The sequence below is a fragment of the Oncorhynchus keta genome, chromosome 27 (assembly GCF_023373465.1).
Source record: "Oncorhynchus keta strain PuntledgeMale-10-30-2019 chromosome 27, Oket_V2, whole genome shotgun sequence".
Lineage (NCBI taxonomy): Eukaryota > Metazoa > Chordata > Actinopteri > Salmoniformes > Salmonidae > Oncorhynchus > Oncorhynchus keta.
In genome coordinates this window covers 49,106,788-49,124,011 of record NC_068447.1, presented here as the reverse complement: position 1 = coordinate 49,124,011, position 17,224 = coordinate 49,106,788, and the positions used below count along the sequence as shown (strand labels likewise).

At 40.7% G+C, this 17,224-nt stretch overlaps 1 protein-coding gene across 2 annotated transcripts in view; it reads right to left on the bottom strand.

The window, feature by feature from the left end:
- Positions 1 to 353: 353 nt before the first annotated feature.
- The window catches only part of LOC118360240 (chemokine-like protein TAFA-5), a 49,269-nt gene continuing 32,398 nt past the window's right edge, over positions 354 to 17,224 (bottom strand). The window contains exons 4-5 of one of the 2 annotated variants that reach the window (XM_035739536.2): positions 4,760 to 4,806; positions 354 to 1,824 (exon numbers count right to left, since the gene is read on the bottom strand). In XM_035739536.2, the coding sequence (XP_035595429.1) occupies positions 4,783 to 4,806 (24 nt within the window). In that variant the 3' untranslated portion in view covers positions 354 to 1,824; positions 4,760 to 4,782. The remainder of the gene's footprint in view (positions 1,825 to 4,759; positions 4,807 to 17,224) is intronic. The other variant, XM_035739537.2, reaches the window with a different exon arrangement.

Sequence of the window (17,224 nt, the reverse complement as noted above, 5' to 3'; positions counted from 1 at the left end):
TTCGCATGCGAGCTATATGTTGATGTTTATCAACTCCACATGGAAATTCCCACTCCCAATTTGTGAATATGTACAAGTAGCCTTCGTCATTCTTCGGAGGTGCGGCGGGTCCTTTAAAACCGGCCAACAACTGATGTCATTTGGAAATGTTGCAAAATCTCCCCGGTCCACAAACGTCTTCGCTCCGTGGGAAGAAGCAGAAATGAACGATAATACTTTACACGTGTCAACTCGTTTGTTGACGATCCTTCTATGGATTTATGACATTATTATTGAGTATCAGGTAATGACAAAAGAGAAGCATGTATCACATTTTGGAGAAACAAACAAATAGCCTACTTAATGTCAGATTATTATTTATTTTTATCTGAGTGAGGCAACAACAAAAAAATCCCGCAGCCCCTGTCAAAAAAATCATTCCGCCATCCACGGGCAAATTCTGAATATTTCGTTTATTCATGGATAAAGGGATACTCGTGAGTGGAATATCAAAGGGCCATGTAAACATCTTATCCTGAATAAGACCTAAACTGGGATATGAGCTACTATCTGGAATACTGTGCACATGTAAACGTTGTCACTGTGAATCAAGCATCAAGCACACATGACTACATTCACAAATACACACACACACACACACACACACACACACACACACACACACACACACACACACACACACACACACACACACACACACACACACACACACACACACACACACACACACACACACACACACACACACATTAGCCCCAGGGATGAGAGGCTGTCTTTTTATCCTCATGTGTTTCGAAGGAAAATAACTACATTTCGGGTGATATGTTTACAACATCCTTATGATCTCACTCTTTCTGTGATGCTCTCTTATATTCTTGTAACATAAATTCAAGTTGATAATGTTCACGGAACAGGATACACAGTGAATGTACACATTATATCCAATATAAACAACAGCACTTTGATGTCGTATGGAGTATGCCACTTGCAATGTGCTTCATATTAAAACATAGGCAATTCAAACCATAACTTTGAAATAATGAATAGATACTACACATTGACAGACATACTTACTGTTTTTAACTTGTGTGACATAGATCTTTCTATTTCTATTTATGTATTGAAAAGATATGATTCTGTTATAATGATGCTTTAAATCCATGATTATCCCCTAAATCATGATTTATACAAGTTTACAAGAAAGTGAGCTTCAGGTAAAGTGACAAAGTTCTTGACAGAAGTACAATACTGGATGTGTCACACTTAAGAACAAGATTATGTCAACTTGTTCCCAATGTATATCACGAGGTGCACGCACGCACAAACACACGCACACACACACACACACACACACACACACACACACACACACACACACACACACACACACACACACACACACACACACACACACACACACACACACACACACACACACACACACACACACACACACACACACACACACACACACACGCTTTCAGATTTTTTTCCATAGGGATAGGTAGAAAAATGATTGGTTCCTCACACATGCATAGACTCCCAATGATATCCTGCTTGCCGTGCGGAAACAACCCAGGCTATATACAGTAGGTTTTGTATTTCAGTCTGTGACGTGGCATGTGGGTCCCGGTGATGATGCTGTGGTGTGTTGCTTTCATTGACTAGTACGGACATCTGTGCACTGTCACATAGTAGGGCTCCTCTGATTTTTGGAGTGGGGGTGTGTAGTGGTTTGAGAAAAAAATTGGCGAATCGACACAAAATGTGTTTGCCTGGTGATTGCCCTCTGTTCCCCTTCTGCCATGATTGGCACAAAAAAACCTGGGATGGGGGGGAGGGGGTTAGAGAGAGGGAGAAAGGGGGAGAAACAGAGTCGAGAAAACAATGTATTTCATCACTCGTGGTTGTTCATTGTCATTTATACAGGATGACTTCATCTTGAGCGAACTATGAACGTTATAATAGGGAAAAATGAAATCAACTTCCTAAGTCAGCTGACTTGTTACTTTATTAACCTCTTATTCTTGTCTGTATTTTTTGAAACTGCATTGTTGGTTAGGGGCTCGTAAGTAAGTATTTCACTGCATTCGGCGCATGTGACTAATGCATGTTGATTTGACTATACAAACACTCCTAATATTCCAACGAGTGGTGTATAATGACAGTTTAAGGACTATGTCGGCTTTTAAGAGATTTGATCAGTTTAAGGACTATGTAAGAGATTTTATCTCAATGAGAATAACCTGTATAAATAAAGGTTAAATAAAACATACTATTTTAATAGTATACTTCATGTACTATTCTATGTACTATTCTAAAGCTACTTTTTATTAACATTTCAATAATAATAAAACCATATCAAAAATTGCCATACATTACAATGGATAATTTCCACATATATAAATGATTCACCATGAGCAATAGTCAAATTGGACACCCTAGACCGCTCATATGAAGCTTTCATACATTTAAATATGAGTCCGGAAATCTGCAAAGAAATTCACGAATTTGAGGCTACCCGGAAAATGACACACCCAATTTCCTTTTTCTCCCCATCTCTGGTAATTTGTGTATGTATGCAATACATTTTGTTATCTCTGTGGAAGAAGGAAAATCAATCTTACAACATTGGCTGTGAGACTTGGAGGCATTGAGATTCTGCAATATCACCCAATTTTACAGTCATAGTTTTTCTAGAATGGGATTCACACAGCCCTGCACTATGGATAAATAATATTCATATTGCTTCAGAAATTCACTAAATAAGCAATTGGATAAACTGCAGTAGCCAATGTTTACCGGGTGAAACCTAAAAAGGAGTTTACGGTTTTCTGCAGTGCGGGTTTGACTTCATTTGGTTATTCATAGCGCACTCTCTCAACACAACAGTATATTTCCTTAGTCTTCTTAAACAACACAGCCATTTGAAGTAGCCTGGTCCTTTGAAGCAGCCTCTTTGGGCTTTATTAATTTGTACCCCTCTGCATGAAGTAATTTTCTAGCAGTATAGCGCCTTTAGATTGTTCCTATGCACTTTTTTCATCAAAGCCGTTTTCGCGGAGGAAAATGCAACCACCAATTATGTATTTTCTGTGAAAAAAGAGAACGTTTTTGCTTTGAAAAGGTATAAGCGCAGAGGCCAGTTTAACCTTTAAACTCCAACGATTAATGTTAGAATTGGTAGATGGTAAGATGGTCTCAGATCTGCACTTCTGCTCATCTCAAATCAAACCAAATGTTATTGGTCACATACGTACACATATTTCACAGATGTTATTGAGGGTATAGCTAAAAACTTGTGTTGTATCTTACAGTTCACATTACATTCTAATCTAAAAGTAAAATAATGGAATTAAGAAATACAGTGGCAAGAAAAAGTATGTGAACACTTTGGAATTACTTGGATTTCTTCATAAATTGGTCATAAAATTAGATCTGATCTTCATCACAAGTCACAACAGACAAACACAGCCAGGAGTCAGCAAACCTGGAGTACAAACATTGAGACGAGATTGGACAAGTTGGTTTGAGGTGCCCCACCCTTTAAAAAACACAAGAAGCATTGCCTGACATGAACCACGCCTTGAACAAAAGAGATCTCAGAAGACATAAGATTAAGAATTGTTGACTTGCATACAGCTGGAAAGGGTTACAAAAGTATCTCTAAAAGCCTTGATGTTCATCAGTCCATGGAAAGACAAATGGTCTATAAATGGATAAAGTTCAGCACTGTTGCTACTCTCCCCAGGAGTGGCCGTCCTGCAAAGATGACTGCAAGAGCACAGAGCAGAATGCTCAATGAGGTTAAGAAGAATCCTAGAGTGTCAGCTAAAGACTTACAGAAATCTATTGGAACATGCTAACATCTCTGTTGATGGGTCTATGATACGTTAAACACTAAATAAGAATGGTGTTCATGGGAGGACACCATGGAAGAAGCCACTGCTGTCCAAAAAAAAACATTGCTGCACATCTGAAGTTCGCAAAAGAGCATCTGGATGTTCCACAGCGCTTCTGGAAAAATATTCTGTGGACAGATGAAACTACAGTTGAGTTGTTTAGTAGGAACACACAACACTATGCGTGGAGAAAAACAGGCACAGCACACCACCATCAAAACCTCATCCCAACTGTAAACAATGGTGGAGGGAGGGAGCATCAAGGTTTGAAGCTGCTTTGCTGCCTCAGGGCCTGGACAGCTTGCTATCATTGGCGGAAAAATGAATTCCCAAGTTTATCAAGACATTTTTCAGGAGAATGTAAGGCTATCTTAATTAATGTAAGGCTAACTCGAGAGCAGTTCACACCAGATATCCTAAGAATATTGTTGAACTGAAACAGTTTTGTAAAGAGGAATGGTCCAAAATTCCTCCTGACCGTTGTACAGGTCTGATCTGCAACTACAGAACATGTATGGTTGAGGTTACTGCTGCCAAAGGAGGGTCAACCAGTTAGTAAATCCAAGTGTTCACATACTTTTCCCACCCTGCATTGTGAATGTTTACACGGTATGTTCAATAAAGACATGAAGACATATTTCTGTTTGTGTGCTATTCGTTCAAGCAGACTGTGTTTGTCTGTCGTTGTGACTTAGATGAAGATCAGATCAAATTCTATGACCAATTTATGTAGAAGTCCAGGTAATTCCAGAGGGTTCACATACTTTTTTTTGCCACTGTATATAAAAATGTGATTGACAGCTGTCAGTGCAAAAAAGAATCATACACTTTGAGAGAGTGGATTGAGCCAGACTCACCTACCCACTGTGTTCAAAAATCCTTACGATGGTTCCTTAGGCAAAGGCTAGAAAGAAGATAAAAGACAAGATTGAAAGGCAGAAACTTCAGGACAGACCACAGCTCTCTTCTATCAAAGTATATGATCACGCTTTAGTCCAGCAAAATGTCAAGGAGCATATAACAGATGTCCCTTTTGAAGCACAGAAAGATGTTCAATTATATTTATTAAGGCTAGATGATGGAAACGTATTATTATATTTAACCAGGCAAGTCAGTTAAGAACAAATTCTGATGTTATAATGACGTCTACCCTGGACAAACCCTCCCCTAACCAGGACGATGCTGGGCCAATTGTGATGCTGGGCCAAAACGTAAAGTTAGTATTACTTGTCAAATGTTGCATTTTTTCTGACCTTTGAGCTAATATTTTGTGTTTCTCATTCATTTCCCAGAATACTTTCTGTTGTTTCCCTCACATTTTCAAAGAAACTCGTCAGGGCATTTAAACTGGTAAGGCATCAAAAACAACTGGTTGCCTTTTGCCCAGAGGGACGGACACAACTGCCAGTGCTTTCTAGCTGTGGGGAATGAGTAACTTACTTCCAAGAAGCTGTCTAAGCTGTTCATAATCAGGAAGCTAATGGTCTGCGCAGCCAATCAAGGCCATGGTACAGTGGGGAGTGGTAAACACATTGGCATTTCCAGGAGCCTCTTCACTGCGGTACGGGGGATCCTGCAGCAACAACGGGCACAGTTTGGTATTCCACTTCCCACCCATGTGTTGGTCAGTCGGTAGTTCAGTCGTGTCTCTGTATGTTGGGTCTCCCCGCCCGCCTGTCTTTCTGTGTCTGGTCCTTTCGTTTGTCTGTTGTGTCTGTCCGTCTGTCCTGTCGGTGCCTGGTCTGTCTGTTTGTCTGTCTGTCTGCCTGCTGTGTCTGTTCTGTCTGTCCGAGTGCAATACCAAGCGCTATCAGAGAAACACTCCTCGTAGCGGTGCTGTTACACCACACCCATCTAACTGCTAAGTATTTCTGCTGCATCTTTATATCAAAATAAGAAAAGAGTGAGGGGGGAAAAAATCTTAAATGACCACAATAGAATCTTCCGAGCACGCCCAAGGTTTCTTGATTCATTTTTTTTCTTCAGTTGAAGGCTGAATGTCTAGAACACTCTCTACTGGTGGTGTGTGACAAGAGTTCCAAGACCTTGCTATCTATTATAAACTCCAAGAACCGAGGAGAAGGCGAGGTATTGATATTTTAATTAATTTTGTATTTCACCTTTATTAAACCAGGTAGGCCAGTTGAGAACAAGTTCTCATTTACAACTGCGACCTGGCCAAGATAAAGCAAAGCAGTGTGACAAAAACAACAACACAGAGTTACACATAAACAAACGTACAGTCAAAAAACACAATAGAAAATCTATGTTCAGTGTGTGCAAATGTAGAAGAGTAGGGAGGTAAAGGCAATAAATAGGCCATAGAGGGGTGAAATAATTACAATTTAGCATTATCACTGGAGTGATAAGATGTACAGATGATGATATGCAAGTAGAAATACTGGGGTGCAAAAGAGCAAGAGGATAAATACAAATATGGGGATGAGGTAGTTAGTTGGGTGTGCTATTTACAGATTGTCTGTGTACAGGTACAGTGATAGGTAAACTGCTCTGAAAGCTGACACAAAGTTAGAGATGGAGATATAAGACTCCAGCTTCAGTTATTCTTGCAATTCGTTCCAGTCATTGGCAGCAGAGAACTGGAAGGAAAGGCGGCCAAAGGAAGTGTTGGCTTTGGGGATATACCCAACTTTGGAACTTTTCCTACGTTCACTCTCAAAAAAAAGGGGATTTCTCCCCCCAAAAGGCGAGTCCCGACTGAGCTAGTACGTCTGCAACATTTAAGTGCCCTTCTCTCGCTACTTCTCTTTGATATCGATTGTGGGGATACTAACTCAGGCCAATGTGCTGAGGAGGCAATGGCACTGTTAAATGCTGACACTAACCAGGTGAGTTAGGTCCAGGAGAGGAGGAGGTGTGGGAGAGACATAGTGGCCTGTACCACTGCCAGTCAAACAAACAGCTGAGCAATGCCTAGTGTTCACAGGACAAGAAACCTAAGGACATCGCAGACTATGTCCTCTCCTTAGGCTACAAAGAGAAAGATAGAAAAAAAAGAATGGGAGAGGGATGTAGAAAGAGGGATACAACAAAGGTATCGAGTGTTTCACTAACTAGCTGTTCTGTGTTTAACTGAAAGGCATAAACCCTGACCCCCAGCTCCAGGGACTGTATGTGTCAAGCTTCTCAAAGTAGGAGTGCTGATCGAACCCTAAAAAAGAATGTGTCTCTATGTAACTGGCTTCACTGTGCTGCTAACAGCCTCGCTTCCTCCACTGTCCCGGTCCCTTTACTGGGCTTGAACCAGTGGTCCTCTGACCACTAACACACATCATGACCACCCACTTGACAATGTACAATGAAAAGTCCCCAGTTGTGCCACTAAAACAAGAGCTCTACAAACATTGCTACATATATAAAATCCACTGTTACAAACGATTTACTCAAGTAACCCCAGCAGCTTGGTTGCATACTGTACACTGAACCGGAGTTGAGGCAACACTATATTAACACTTGCGGTAGTTCAGACAAAGACACCAATTCTCACCGTCAGAGTTCCCAGCCATTGTAGACACTGCGAGCACAATGACAAAAAAATACAAATTGTATCACAAGAGGACTGCACAGTAATGTGCTAGCATCCCGGGGTGGCCTGTGCTGGGTGGGGTTAACCAAGTAAAGATTCATCAAGCTCAGAACCACTAACAACACCTAGAATTGCTACTATTCTGCCTCGGCAGAGCCCCAAATACACAACATGCCAGAGTGCATCCAATCAGACGAGGGCGGGATTTTGTGTACTTATCAAGACAACACACATTGTCATTCAATCTAATGGCTAAGGAAGATGAACAACAGTCCCATTTCTCTGTACATTATTTGTTGGATGAGATCAGCCGTGAAACATACTATAGCACCTTCTAGGCCTATTGCTAGAATTGCTATTGTTGTGTATTGGGGTTGTGCCGCAGCGAATCATGAGGGTCATCATTATTGAATTGTTGTAAAGATTTGATTATGAAACCCACGAGAAGTAACAAAAGAGAGATGCACCATCGAGAGCATTCTGACGGGTTACATCCGTCAATTTTAAATGGAAAGTTATTGTAAAGGGGATTTTTTTGCGGCCATATTAAGCTGCATCAATTCGCTTTTACTGAGATTCAGTTTATACCCTAGATATAGAAGGGTTGGATGTATATATAGAAAGGTTGGATGTATATAATAATAAATAATCTGCATGTAAAGACAGTTTGCGTTCGTGTCCGTATCTGACTATACCTTTGATGAGGGGGTTGGAGCGAAGTCCTATTGCAAGAGTTTCTATGGTGAGGGTAAACAGTAAGGGACTTAAAGGCCAACCCTGGCGTGTCGATCGTTGCAAAGGAAGCAATCTGATTGAGTGTTATTAGTCCTGACAGAGGCTTGAGGGGATGAGTACAGAAGTCTTAGCCAAGTCATGAATTTGGAGCCAAAGCCACATTTATTTGGAGTGTAGAAAATGTCCATTCCACCCGATCAAACGCTTTCTCCGCATCCAGGGATATAATGGCTTCAGATGTATTGGCGACAGAAGGATGATATATATTATTAAATAATGAGTGTCTATTTTTAATAAATCCTGTTTGATTCAGAGAGATGATTCATGGGAAGACTGTTTCCAGACGCGTTGCCAGGAGTTTGGGTAGAATTTTACACTCAACATTTAGCAGGCTAATTAGACGGTATGATACACAGTCAAGAGGGTCTTGTTGTTTTTTTTTAAGAATAAGACAAATGGTTGCCTGACTGAGAGTCTGTGGGAGAGCACCATTTACAAATGCTTCATTGTACATTTCAATTAGAATAGGGGCTATTTTGGAGAGAAACGTCTTATAAAACATCTGACGAGTAGCCGTCAGGCCCTGAGCTTCTCCCGGATTGAAGGGAAGCATTAGACAATTCTTCAACAGTGATCGGCTGCTCTAATTTTCTTTACCAAATCCTGGCTGACAGAAGGCACAGAAAGTGAGTGGAAGAAATTGGAATGTAACTGCTTTACTTCCAGAAGTATATCAAGACCGGTAAAATCTCTTGAACTCATCATTGATCACCCTAGGGTCTAATGATATCCCAGACAATGTACGGATTTTAGGAATCTGAAATGATGATGATAGTTGACGTAACTTGTGAGCTAATAATTTCCTGGATTTATCTCCTTGTTCATAGTAAGTGCTCCTAGACTTGACAAGCAGTTCAGTAACCTGGTCTGTTAATAATGTGTCAAATTCTGCTTGCCAAGTTAAATATCCGGAGATGGTGAAATGGAATAAATGGAATCTAATTGGGCAATGCAGTGTGTTAACATAGATAGCCTATCCCTTTTCAGTTTGTTCGAATGTGGGGCGTAGGAAATCATTTCACCTCTGATATAAGCTTTCAAAGTTTCCCAGAGAGTAGACACAGAGATGTTTGGGGTTTGTACTCGTGAAAAAGTCAACTTGACGCAAAACAAAATTGATAAAGTGTTCATTAAGGAGCAGTTGAGTATTTATCCACCAAGGCGGTCACAGATTGTCAACAGTTTGAAAGACTACTTCCATAGTAACAGGGGTGTGGTCAGATACAACAATTGGATTAAATGAACATGAAGATATGGAATGGAGAAGTCTGTCATCAACAAGGAAGCAATGAAGCAAAGCTATGAACCAATGACAAAACAGAGTATGCTTTTCCAGATGGATTAAATCTCCAAGGGTCTGAAACTTCGAATTCAGACAAAGGTTTGGACAACTCTAACTCCAGCTGGTGTCCACTTTACCATAAAGGCCTGATTGGTGGAGTGCTGCAGAGATGGTTGTTCTTCTGGAAGTTTCTTCCATCTCTCGGGAGGAACTCTGTCAGAGTGACCATCGGGTTCTTGGTCACCTCCCTGACCAAGATCCTACTCCCCGATTGTTCAGGTTGACCGGGCGGCCAGCTCTCGGAAGAGTCTTGGTGTTTCCAAACTTTGTCCATTTAAGAATGTTGGAGGCCACTGTTCTGGACCTTCCCCAGATCTGTGCATCGACAATCCTGTCTCTGAGCTCTACGGACAATTCCTTCAACCTCGTGGCTTGGTTTTTACTCTAACATGCACTGTCAACTGTGGGACCTTATATACACAGGTGTGTGCCTTTCCAAATCATGTCCAATCAATTGAATTTATTACAGGTGGACTCCAATCAAGTTGTAGAAACATCTCAGGGATGATCAATGGAAACAGGATGCACCTGAGCTCAATTACAAGTCTCATAGCAAAGGGTCTGAATACTTATGTGAATAAAGGTATGTTTTTTTATACATTCAAAAAAATACAAAAACCTGTTTTTGCATTGTCATTATGATGTATTGCGTGTAGATGAATCAGGATTAAAAAATGTGTTTTTTTAGAATAAGGCTGTAACATAGCAACATTTTGAAAAAGTGAAGGGGTCTGAACACTTTCCGAATGCACTGTATGTGTAATCCGAGCCCGTCCTAGATAAATCGTTGAACTGAATCCTGTCTCATCATTATTGAATTGTTACAAGGACTTGATTATGAAACCCGCAAGACATAACACAAGGACATATTAATAAATTATTATAATAATCATGACACACTACACCAGGACAGCATGGTTACATGTAGCCCAATAATGAACTAAAGGAGCCTAACATTACTCCTTATAGTCCAAGGACATCACATGTTCTGTTTCGAAACAAATTGGCTCTGGCAGCCAAAACAGCCAAATTCTCCATCTTAACATGAATCAACTCTCAATTGCTGTGTGATTCACATAAAAAAAAAATCACAAACGTGTAGTCGAAGAAAAGAGCAAGTAAACAAAGCTGTATTGTACTGTAAGTGCTGTGGATTTATTGTTGCATGGACACTGTTATTACGTCCGACGGACGGCGGATAGTTTAAAGAAGGAGCGACACAGATGTGATTTCCTATCACTTAGATACGAAATGTGATGTTTCGATACGAATGTTGTTCTTGCCTTTTGTTTTCACTAGCAAAGTGCAAATAAATGTTGATTCAGGTTGGGGTGATGTTGGGGGTAAGTTCCCACATTAATTTGGTTAAAAGGGCAGTAAATTAAATCAATCTTTGAGGACTGTCACGCCCTGACCTTAGTATTCTTTGTTTTCTTTATTATTTTGGTTAGGTCAAGATGTGACAAGGGTGATATATGTGTTTTTGTACTGTCTAGGGGTTTGGTATGTTTATGGGGTTGTTTACTATCTAGGTGTTTTGTATGTCTATGGTTGCCTAGATTGGTTCTCCATCGGAGGCAGCTGTTTATCGTTGTCTCTGATTGAGAACCATATTTAGGCAGCCATATTTTGGGGGTAATTCGTGGGTTATTGTCTATGGTTAGTTGCCTGTGTCTGCACTTGTTTATATATAGCATCACGGTCGTTTTGTTGTTTTGTAAAGTTTGTTTAAGTGTTCTTCGTTTCATTAAATAAGAATAATGTATTCACATCACGCTGCGCCTTGGTCTCCTCCATTCAACTGACGTGACAACGTGTTAGAAAGCTCTCTGTGTGTGTGCACAGAGATTAGAGATTATTAGAGATTATTAGATTATTCTGAATTGAAGAGATTATTCTGAACTGAAGACACATGTAACTATGTAAATCTTAGCCAAATGGTGATAGTAATTTGCTCTGTTGTACTTTATCATGTATTTCATATACACTTGGTCTTGACGTCACTACCATTAATGCAATGACGATTATTTTATCAAATCAATTAACTGTTTAAATCTTACGATTAAATTAATCATGTAACAATGAACTTATTGGCAATATTGGGGCACCACGGAAAAAAAGTTTGTTTAATGAGTTACCGTTTCCCGAATTAACTCAAGAATATTAGAATATATCGTTATTATATTAGTCATTCATTAATTATTATCTCATATCAGTCTCATTCTGAACGCCGCATAATCCGTCAAATCTGCACAAACCCTCGTCTACATGATGACTCAGCGATACACAAACGGCTTTATTTACTAACTAACTAAATAATCACAGAATTACATTAACACTCACACAGGATAGATTATACATTGACTATTAACATAATGCAAAGGAAAGTCCCAAGCAGACTAACCCGATATGACGGCTTGTTACACAATGAAAGGGGTGGGGAAAGAAAGAGCGGGAGAGGAGAGAGACAAAGGAATTAAACTATCTCGTAAATATAGATATTTAGCACCCTAACAACCACTCATTTAGATATGCAACATTTTTTTTATTTTACCTTTATTGAACTTGGCAAGTCAGTTAAGAAAAAACTCCTATTTTCAATGACTGCCTAGGAACAGTCGGTTAACTGCCTGTTTAGGGGCAGAACGACAGATACCTTGTCAGCTCGGGGGTTTGAACTTGCAACCTTCCGGTTACTAGTGCAACGCTCTAACCACTAGGATACCCTGCTGCCCCAACATACGCTTGTACAGTGGTTCCTCCATTAAAAGTTGCGTCATACTGCAGCACACCTGGTACTGTAGCCGGACGCTCTGAGCTGGGTACTGTAGCCAGACGCTCTGGGCTGGGTACTGTAGCCGGACGCTCTGGACTGGGTACTGTTGCCGGACGCTATGGACTGGTGAGGCGCACTGTAGGCCTGGTGCGTGATGCCGGTACTGGTGCATTCTATGGCACGTTATTTAATTGTCAGCAATTTTTTTACATTAATGCAAGTTAGTGCTAGTTTGACCACCAGAGGGCATCTTTGAGGAGCATTTGATAGTCCTCCATATTGACATTACTAGAGAATTTAAAACCTTTTTGTAAGAACATAAGCTCAGCAAAAAAAGAAAAGTCCTCTCACTGTCAACTGCATTTATTTTCAGCAAACTTAACATGTGTAAATATTCAACAACTGAGACATAAACTGAACAAGTTCCACAGACATGTGACAAAGAGAAATTGAATAATGTGTCCCTGAACAAAGGGGGAAGGTCAAAAGTAACAGTCAGTATCTGGTGTGGCCACCAGCTGCATTAAGCACTGCAGTGCATCTCCTCCTCATGGACTGCACCAGTTTGCCAGTTCTTGCTGTGAGATGTTACCCCACTCTTCCACCAAGGCACCTGCAAGTTCACGGACAATTATGGGGGGGAATGGCCTTAGCCCTCACTCTCCGATCCAACAGGTCCCAGATGTGCTCAATGGGATTGAGATACGGCCTCTTCGCTGGCCATGACAGAGCACTGATATTCCTGTAGTTTAATTAATTTGATTAATATTGGTGTTTATATTCCAAGTGTCACGTCCGTCGTAGTGAGAAGACCAAGGCGCAGCGTGAATTGAATACATGTTATATTTTAATGAAGATGGACACTAAACAAACTACAAAAACAACCAAACGAACGTGAAGCTATATTACAAACGTGTAGACACAGTTAACTAGACATAGACAATAACCCACGAAATACCCAAAGAAGATGGCTGCCTAAATATGGTTCCCAATCAGAGACAACGATAAAAACCTGCCTCTAATTGAGAACCAATCTAGGCAATTATAGACATATATAAACACCTAGATGGTAACAACCCCATAAACCTACAAAACCCCTAGACAGTCAAAAAACACATACAGTACATCACCCATGTCACACCCTGACCTAACCAAAACAATAAAGAAAACAAAGAATACTCAGGTCAGAGCGTGACACCAAGAAAGGTTTCCGTAAGGATGGAACGGAAAATATGGCGCTGTACAACGTGACGGTTGGGAGTAGGCTACAGCATAAGAGGATTGGAAGATTCTAAATTCATATCTAATGGCATACATTTTCCACACTCTAATTGTAGTGTAACCAATACTAAAACAGAGATTCAGTGAAAATAAAAATCTCCTTGATTCATCAAGACCAGTCTTGAGTTTGTCTCGGAGCAGAGTTTGTCTCAGGGCAGCGCGAAACGGTGCTAAAATATTGTAGGATATTGCTTCTGACTTCAATATGCATATATTTTTTTCAATGACGGGACTCTCCGCCCCATGTTTTTAATGCTGATCAATGACGGGGCTCTCCGCCCCATCCACAATGTTTTTAATGCTGATCAATGACGGGGCTCTCCGCCCCATCCACAATGTTTTTAATGCTGATCAATGACTGGGCTCTCCACCCCATCCACAATGTTTTTAATGCTGATCAATGACGGGACTCTCCGCCCCATCCACAATGTTTTTAATGCTGATCAATGACGGGACTCTCCGCCCCATCCACAATGTTTTTAATGCTGATCAATGACGGGGCTCTCCGCCCCATCCACAATGGTTTTAATGCTGATCAATGACGGGGCTCTCCGCCCCATCCACAATGTTTTTAATGCTGATCAATGACGGGGCTCTCCGCCCCATCCACAATGTTTTTAATGCTGATCAATGACGGGACTCTCCACCAATAATTACATTTAGAGGATTGGAGGTTTCTAAATTAATATCTAAGGGGAATTTTTCGTTAGGATCTGTGAGAATATCTGTGAGAATATCTGAAAATGTTGAAGGGGCTTTTATATAATTAGAAATTAATTAATAATAATAATGATCGCTTTGTTTTAAAAGTAACAATATTTTGGAGATGATTTCGTTCTCAAAAAAGTATTTAGTCAGCCACCAATTGTGCAAGTTCTCCCACTTAAAAAGATGAGAGAAGCCTTAATTTTCATCATAGGTACACTTCAACTATGACAGACAAAATGAGAAAAAAAATCCATTAAAAAAAAATCCATAAAATCACAGGATTTTTAATGATTTTATTTACAAATTATGGTGGAAAATAAGTATTTGGTCAATAACAAAAGTTTACCTCAATACTTTGTTATATACCCTTTGTTGGCAATGACAGAGGTCAAACGTTTTCTGTAAGTCTTCACAAGTTTTTCACACACTGTTGCTGGTATTTTGGCCCATTCCTCCATGCAGATCTTCTCTAGAGCAGTGATGTTTTGGGGCTGTTGCTGGGCAACACAGACTTTCAATCTGGAGACTGTCTAGGCCACTCCAGGACCTTGAAATGCTTCTTACGAAGCCACTCCTTCGTTGTCCGGGCAGTTGTTTGGGATCATTGTCATGCTGAAAGACCCAGCCACGTTTCATTTTCAATGCCCTTGATGATGGAAGGAGGTTTTCACTCAAAATCTCACGATACATGGCCCCATTCATTCTTTCCTTTACACGGATCAGTCGTCCTGGTCCCTTTGCAGAAAAACAGCCCCAAAGCATGATGTTTCCACCCCCATGCTTCACAGTAGGTATGGTGTTCTTTGGATGCAACTCAGCATTCTTTGTCCTCCAAACACGACGAGTTGAGTTTTTACCAAAAAGTTATATTTTGGTTTCATCTGACCATATGACATTCTCCCAATCTTCTTCTGGATCATCCAAATGCTCTCTAGCAAACTTCAGGCAGGCCTGGACATGTACTGGCTTAAGCAGGGGGACATGTCTGGCACTGCAGGATTTGAGTCCCTGGCGGCATAGTGTGTTACTGATGGTAGGCTTTGTTACTTTGGTTCCAGCTCTCTGCAGGTCATTCACTAGGTCCCCCCGTGTGGTTCTGGGATTTTTGCTCACCGTTCTTGTGATAATTTTGACCCCACGGAGTGAGATCTTGCGTGGAGCCTCAGATCGAGGGAGATCATCAGTGGTCTTGTATGTCTTCCATTTCCTAATAATTGCTCCCACAGTTTATTTCTGATTGATTTCAAACCAAGCTGCTTACCTATTGCAGATTCAGTCTTCCCAGCCTGGTGCAGGTCTACAATTTTGTTTCTGGTGTCCTTTGACAGCTTTTTGGTCTTGGCCATAGTGGAGTTTGGAGTGTGACTGTTTGAGGTTGTGGACAGGTGTCTTTTATACTGATAAAAAGTTCAAACAGGTGCCATTAATACAGGTAACGAGTGGAGGACAGAGGAGCCTCTAAAAGAAGAACAATATTTCTAAAGCTCAAAATATATATTAGGCTAAATGTATTTTTTTGCAGACAACGACACAAAACATACTGCCTCCCGGATTTGCATTGCGAAAGAGGGCATGAACTGGGTCAAGACGCCAGCAGAGGAAGTGGAACTTTCTGTGGTATAATAAAGGTAAAATAAAAATAAATAAGAGATCTCCAACACCTACGGTAGGCCTACAGTATATTAAAAAAAATATTTTCAATTCTCTACATGTAGGTCTCCTGATTTAAACCCAATCAAACTTTTTTGGCATCAACTGAAAACATTAATTTGTAACTATGCCAAGCCTACAAGCAAAGATGAACTGGTCAAGGCCATCAAGACATTTTAGCTAGATAAATTGACGATACAACAATGCAACAAATACAGTGGCTTGTGAGAGTATTCACCCCCTTTGGCATTTTTCCTATTTTGTTGCCTTACAACCTGGAATTAAAATAGATTTTTGTGGTGTTTGTATAATTTGATTTACACAACATGCCTACCACAAAACTTGAGCGTGCATAACTATTCACCCCTCCACAAAGTCAATAATTTGTAGAGCCACCTTTTGCGCTATGAGTTTGGCACATCTAGCCACTGGGATTTTTGCCCATTCTTCAAGGTAAACCTGCTCCAGCTCCTTCAAGAAATCTTTAAGTCATACCACAGATTCTAAATTGGACTGAGGTCTGGGCTTTGACTAGGCCATTCCAAGACAATTAAATGTTTACCCTTAAACCACTCAAGTGATGCTTTAGCAGTATGCTTAGGGTCATTATCCTGCTGGAAGGTGAACCTTCGTCCCAGTCTCAAATCTCTGGAAGATTGAAACAGGTTACCCTCAAGAATTACCCTGTATTTAGCGCCATCCATCATTTCTTCAATTCTGACCAGTTTCCCAGTCCCTGCCGATGAAAAACAACCCCACATCATGATCCTGCCATCACCATGCTTCACTGTGGGGATGTTGTTATAGGGGTGATGTTGGGTTTGCGCCAGACATAGCATTTTCCTTGATGGCCAAACAGCTCAAATTTAGTCTCATCTGACCAGAGTACCTTCTTCCATATGTTTGGGGAGTCTACCACATGCCTTTTGCCGAACACCAAACGTCCAGCTCTGTGGAGTGTACGGCTTAAAGTTGTCCTATGGACAGATACTCCGATCACTGCTGTAGAGCTTTGCAGCTCCTTCAGTGTTATCTTTGGTCTCTCTGTTGCCTCTCTGATTAATGCCCTCCTTTCCTGGTCTGTGAGATTTGGTGGGAGGCCCTCTCTTGGCAGATTTGTTGTGGTGCCATATTCTTTCCATTTTTCAATAATGGATTTAATGGTGCTCCATGGATGTTCAAAGTTTTGTATAACCCAACCCTGATCTGTACTTCTCCAAAAC